The sequence below is a fragment of the Vigna unguiculata genome, chromosome 3 (genome assembly GCF_004118075.2).
Source record: "Vigna unguiculata cultivar IT97K-499-35 chromosome 3, ASM411807v1, whole genome shotgun sequence".
In the NCBI taxonomy this organism is placed as follows: Eukaryota; Viridiplantae; Streptophyta; class Magnoliopsida; order Fabales; family Fabaceae; genus Vigna; species Vigna unguiculata.
Genome location: NC_040281.1, coordinates 7,113,012 through 7,119,050, shown reverse-complemented (window position 1 = coordinate 7,119,050; position 6,039 = coordinate 7,113,012). Strand labels below are relative to the sequence as shown.

The 6,039-nt window shown below is 29.3% G+C and overlaps 1 protein-coding gene across 2 annotated transcripts; it reads left to right on the top strand.

Moving 5' to 3' along the window:
* Positions 1-3,087: 3,087 nt before the first annotated feature.
* On the top strand, positions 3,088-5,097 carry LOC114177126 (glutelin type-A 2-like). Of its 2 annotated transcripts, XM_028062378.1 has the most exons (4): positions 3,088-3,335; positions 3,515-3,722; positions 3,810-4,533; positions 4,765-5,097. In XM_028062378.1, the coding sequence occupies exons 2-4, from the start codon at positions 3,527-3,529 to the stop codon at positions 4,916-4,918; spliced, it is 1,074 nt and encodes a 357-aa protein (XP_027918179.1). In that variant the 5' UTR covers positions 3,088-3,335; positions 3,515-3,526; the 3' UTR covers positions 4,919-5,097. The 2 variants fall into 2 exon arrangements, with proteins under 2 accessions (XP_027918179.1, XP_027918178.1); XM_028062377.1 differs by lacking the exon at positions 3,088-3,335 and having other exon boundaries at positions 3,362-3,722.
* The last annotated feature ends 942 nt before the right edge of the window (positions 5,098-6,039 follow it).

The window sequence follows — 6,039 nt, the reverse complement described above, 5'->3', positions numbered from 1 at the left end:
TCATGTATCTCTCTATCATTATTCAGAAGTAAGAAACTCTTGAACTGCCCCGTGAACGTAGGTCACATTGACTGAACCACGTAAATTTGGGTGTCTTCTTTTTCTCTTAATCTGTTTCTTTTCATCTTGTCATAACACATACAATATTATTGGTTTCAGAATCTCTATAATGCAATTATTTTTGAAACTTTCATAAATTGTCATAGATTTCAAAATCTCTATAAACTATGATAGATTTTTAAATTATTAATACTATTTTATTTTACTTATTTATCATTTAAGTATTTGTATATAATTTTTTCAACTCCAATTATTTACATTTATTATATTTGTTTATCTATATTTGAATTATTGAAAAATAAATATGACACACATCAAATTACAAGTTATATATAAATGAATGAATTTATATCAAAGTATAACAAATATACACATTAAAACTCAAATTCAAGTACAATATTAGTTAAGAAATTGAAATTCAAGTATGATATTAACCTCTTAAAATTTTAATCAATTAGTCTCATTCTTAAAATTTTAGTTCTAATTTTAAAACCAAAAAAATTTAATAAAAATGTGAATTTTAATTAAAACATCATTGTAGCATTTATATAAAAATTAAATTTGGTCTTAATTTGAAGAAAGACAAAATTGCTCACAATTAAAAAAATATGAGACTAAATTGAAAACGAATAACGAATGTAGAGACCAAATTGAATATAAAATATTGATTTTGACACTTTGGCACGCCATTGGGTTGACACATGGATTTTTTTTTTCAAAAATTATGAAAAAAACACAAAATGACACGTGATAGTCACGATTCATTATCGTTAATTATTTAACTGACGTTAGAAAAAAAGACATAATTGAATAAAATTAACGAAAATTGGGATCTAATTGAAAAAAAAAATACACTACTAAAAAAACTGATATTTCCTACCAATTTTGTTTTGAATTTTTTTTAGGACATACTTATAAATTTGGTTATGAAAAAAAAAATTTGCAGAAAATTGCTGCCAATTTTTTTGCAAATATTTTGTATAAAACACTTTTTGCAACAAATTTTGTAGGAAATACTTGCGAATTTTATAATTTTGTAGGAAATAATTACTCACGAAGGAATTACCTACTAATTAAAATTATTAGAAAAAATAACAAGAAAAAGTCTTTTTTTGCAAATTTTTTTAACAAATTTGTAAGAAAATTCGCATGTAATGCGAGAATTTTTAGTAGTGATAGTAAGACTGAATTAACGCAACCGAACAAAAATAAGGATCAAATGTATATGTTAACCAAAATTTTATATATTGGATTGTTCAACATTTATTTATAAAAGTAACATTTATATATAAAAGTAACATTTATTTATAATAATTTTTTAAAAAGTTTAAAAAATATTAAAAATATAAATTAGAATCAATTTCCACATTTAAAATGTATTATTTATTTTTGAGATTGATAACTATTATTGTTGGATCAAGATCTACCAAGAATTACACCAGTCCACATGTCTTATACTTTTCAAGTCGATATATCTTCTAAAATGCCATGTTGATATGTCCTCTTCCGGTGTGACTTAGATGTTCTCGACAAGAAACCTACAAAGATACTTTGACGCCCAATTCAGTAAGTAACTTCTGATGGATGAGAATATAATGATAAATGTTCTTCTGACATACTTCATGAATAATAACTATTTATAATACTTGTCATGGATCTTGTGTCTCGGTTGAGCCTAGTATCTACATGTTTATGTCATTTTAGGGTTTTGTACTTTGATTAACTATCTTTGATCCTTCGTTACTTACAAACTTATGGTAAACAATTTACGTGATGGTTAAAGATGTCTCGACCCTTTGTTGACATGTTGACCAAGGAGGTGTGTTCGTCTTATAGTACACTATCTCATCCTCTTGATAGAGAATCTATGCTAATGGAAGAAAAATTCTTTTATCTTGTTGCACCCTTCTGTGTAAAATTTAATTATTTGTCTGTAAACTTACATTTATATATGTTCCGGTCTTGAATTTCAAGAAGATGAAAACCAAGAACAAACTACCCTTCTGCCTCTTACAGGGTAGATATGCATTTTTCCTTTTCTGGAGTTCAGTAGTTCTTGTTCCAAAATAGATTTGTCTATCTCTTCCTCTCTTCTATTTTATATAGGCCTCCTCCCTACTGATTCGTAGAAAGACGTGTTAGTGTGGCAAAATAATACCAACTGATTCCTATTTTTTCGCTGGATATAAAATCTCTTCCTTTTAGGAACGAACTAACCACTTTGGCCCAAATCCTGCTCAGTCCAAATTCTGCTTGACCCAATTCTTGCTTGGCCCAAATCTACTCAGGCCAATTCCTGCTTGGCCCAAATCCTCTTGGCATAAATCATGCTCGGCCCAATTCTTATTTGGCCCAAATCCTATTCGAATTCCTTGTTCATCACCTCAGCCTATAACTGAAACTTGTCGTTTTATGATAAATATTCATCGGATCGGAATCGAAATGAACATGTTGAGATCGGTCATTCCCCGTACGTTACAATATAATAAACTTAAATTTACATTAAAATTTTATGTTTTACATTTTAAAGTCCCGCACGGTAGACATGCTAGTTGTGTATAACGAATGGATAATGCGTTTTTTCCTTTTATGGTTAAAGAAGATGGAATCATGTGGAAATGATTTCATGTGGAAATGATTTTTCGGAAAAGGAAAACATGGTAGTTGACAGACGCAGTGGCGCTGGCAGCTAGCGACGAAAACCAACCACGCAAATAGTGGGTGCACATTTTAAACAATTTATTAAAGAAAATTTTCCTTTTGACAAATTTAACAAAGTTTCTAAAATAAAATTAAAACAGATTAAATTTTTATTTTTAATTAAAATAAAATAATAAAATAATGTCTTTTATCTGAACAGGAAATTTTGTCAAAAACTTGGTTAACCTATCGTAACTCTTTATTAAACAAGTTATGTAACGTACACTTTGAATTTTAAACATAAGTACATTTTGTTGGTTCTACACATTAATTCGAACTTCGACGCGTGGACACCCTCATCAATGCCACATATTTTTTTTATCAATCTATTAATTCATTTTTAATTTTGAGGGTAAGTTTGTTAGATTTGCGTGTGGTTTTAGAAGTTGGACTCAACAATACTGTTATTGAACATGCGGTGTTGTGTCTTTTGTATTTTTCAAACATAAGAAGTGATATACATTTTCTCTTCTTACACACAAAGTATATCCAAATTCATTATCTATATATAGCCCTTGCCCCTTCGCTAGATCGTTGCTGTTTGCTGTTTAGTTTTGTTTGCCTTTAAATCAGAGGTATATATATGTATACATTCATGAAAATGTTTCCTGATGTTGTAAGATAAAGATATTATATATATATATATATATATATATCTGTGTGTGTGTACGTATGTGACTTGTGATTATTTGTTTTAACATATCTACTTCATTTAACTAACATGCATCAAAGTGTTTGAATTATTGTCAAAAAGAAAAAAAGCTGAATGGAGTTGGATTTAACACCAAAATTAGCACAACCACTGTTTGAGGGAGATGGTGGAGGTTACTACACTTGGTCAAGTTCTGAAATGCCGATTCTAGCTAGGACTAATGTGGGTGCTGGTCGTCTTGTTCTTCACCCTCGTGGCTTTGCCCTTCCTCATTATGCAGATTCATCCAAGATGAGTTATGTCATCCAAGGTAAGAACTCATATTTGTGGTTTTTGATTCCATAGAAGGTTTTTTTAAGGTATTTATTGGTGAGTCAATTGTGTGACACGCGTGCAGGGAGTGATGGTGTGGTTGGGATGGTACTCCCTGACAGTGAAGAAGAGGTGGTTGTGAAGCTTAAGCAGGGAGATGTTTTACCAGTACCTATAGGAAGTGTGTCATGGTGGTTCAACAATGGAGACTCAGATCTCACCATTGTTTTTCTTGGAGAAACTTCAAAGGCTCTTATTCCAGGTCAATTCACCTATTTCCTTCTAACTGGAGCTCTGGGAGTTATTGGAGGTTTCTCAACTGAGCTCACCAGCAAAGTGTATAACTTGGACAGAGATGAGGTTCAAAAGCTCACAAAAACACAAGCTGGGGTTTTGATTGTGAAACTAGACAAAAATCAGTCACTGCCTAAACCCCAAATTCACATAACCAAAAAGCTTGTCTACAACATAGATGCTGCATGCGCAGAAAATGTTGTTGAAAATGCTGGATTGGTCAAAACTTTAACGGAGAAAGAGTTTCCTTTTGTTGGGGAAGTTGGGTTGAGTGTGATTGGAGTGAAACTTGAACCTGGTGCTGTTAAGGCTCCTTCATACTCAACCACTGCGATTCAATTAATTTACATTGCTAGAGGAAGTGGCAAGATTGAAATGGTGGACTTTAATGGAAAACCTGCATTAGACACTCAGGTTAAGGCTGGTGATTTGTTTGTGGTGCCGCAATTTTTTCTGGTTGCTAAAATTGCAGGAGAAGAAGGAATGGAAAGTTACTCCATTACAACAACTACAAAGTGAGTTTCTGGCAACACTTTTTATCTACATGGAAAACATCTTATAAACTTTTTATTTTATACTTTAGAATTAGATGTAGTGTTAATCCTATATAAGTTGAATTCATGTCTAGATAGTTTTATGTCTTTCATCAAACCATCTTTTGAAAAATCTGAGTTTTTTATATTTATCTTGATAATCGACTCAAACGAGAAATTAGTAACAACACTGATTGATTATATTATTTGCAGGCCTTTGTTTGAAGAGTTGGCAGGAAAGGGATCAATCTGGAGAAAGTTGTCATCTTCGATGCAAGAAGTTGCTCTTAACGTGGATTCAGAATTTGAGAAGTTGTTCATATCGAAGATCAAGAAATCCAGTGATCTCATTCCACCCTCCTATTAGTTAGTTTGATGTTGATGTGAGAGACAAGGATGAAGTAGCCAACTTGTTATGACATTGCTTTGGTTTTAAAAGCACTATTACTCGTGCTTTTTTGTACGTGTTACATTTATTTCTATGTATGTTTTAAAACTTTATCTAATATTTATCGTTATAAATAATACTTCAAACATTAAAGGTGAGTGTACGAGGAGCAATAGTGTGATTTGAGACATATATTTAAATTAGATCTATTAAATTGCTAAAATTATTCTAAAATTATGAAAATTAAAGTTATCGATAACAGAAAAAAAAGTTGGTGAGAGAAAAGCTAGATATAAAGTTGTTATAGCGAAATAAAGTTTGAAAAAAAAAATCCTTTCTGCCTTCTTAATCAAATAATCCATAAGGAGAAGTTTCTTTTCTACATCATTGGAAGAAGAAAATAACATATAATATTTAATCTTTTGTTCAGTTTGTAAATATAGTTAATTATTATCACATAAAATTAGAAACTACAAATAAAAAAATTTGCTTTTAAAGAAGTATGTAGTAAATGAATTGTAAAAATCAAAATTAACACGTATTTATTTTTATGAACTAGAACATTTTTACTTAGAGAATGTAAACTTCTCAAATTTTTATATATTTTAAAAAAAGACTAAAATTATATATATATATATATATATATATATAATAAAATATAAAAATCATCATAAATTACCTTTAATTCATATAAAAATTATTTTTTACACTAATATATATATATATATATATATATATATATATATATATATATATATATATATGTTTTTACGGTGATATGAAGAGTTGTAAGATTAGTTCAGCAAATAAAATTTTCTTTTGTTGAGTTACTTTTAAAATGATAGCATCAAATAATAAAAGTCTATATGAATTTTTTTTTTTATGCTCAAATTAAAACACTTAATGATAATAATATAAGTGGAAGGAAAAACACAACACTTTCTTTAATAAATACATATATTTATAAACTTTTGAACATTTATAAACGGAGACGAGTAATAGGAGATATTTTTCGTTTTTTTTATATCAAAAGTCTTAATTTAATATTAGAAACCTAAAAACAGGTGGGTTCATTGGTTATATATAACAATCTTGTTATT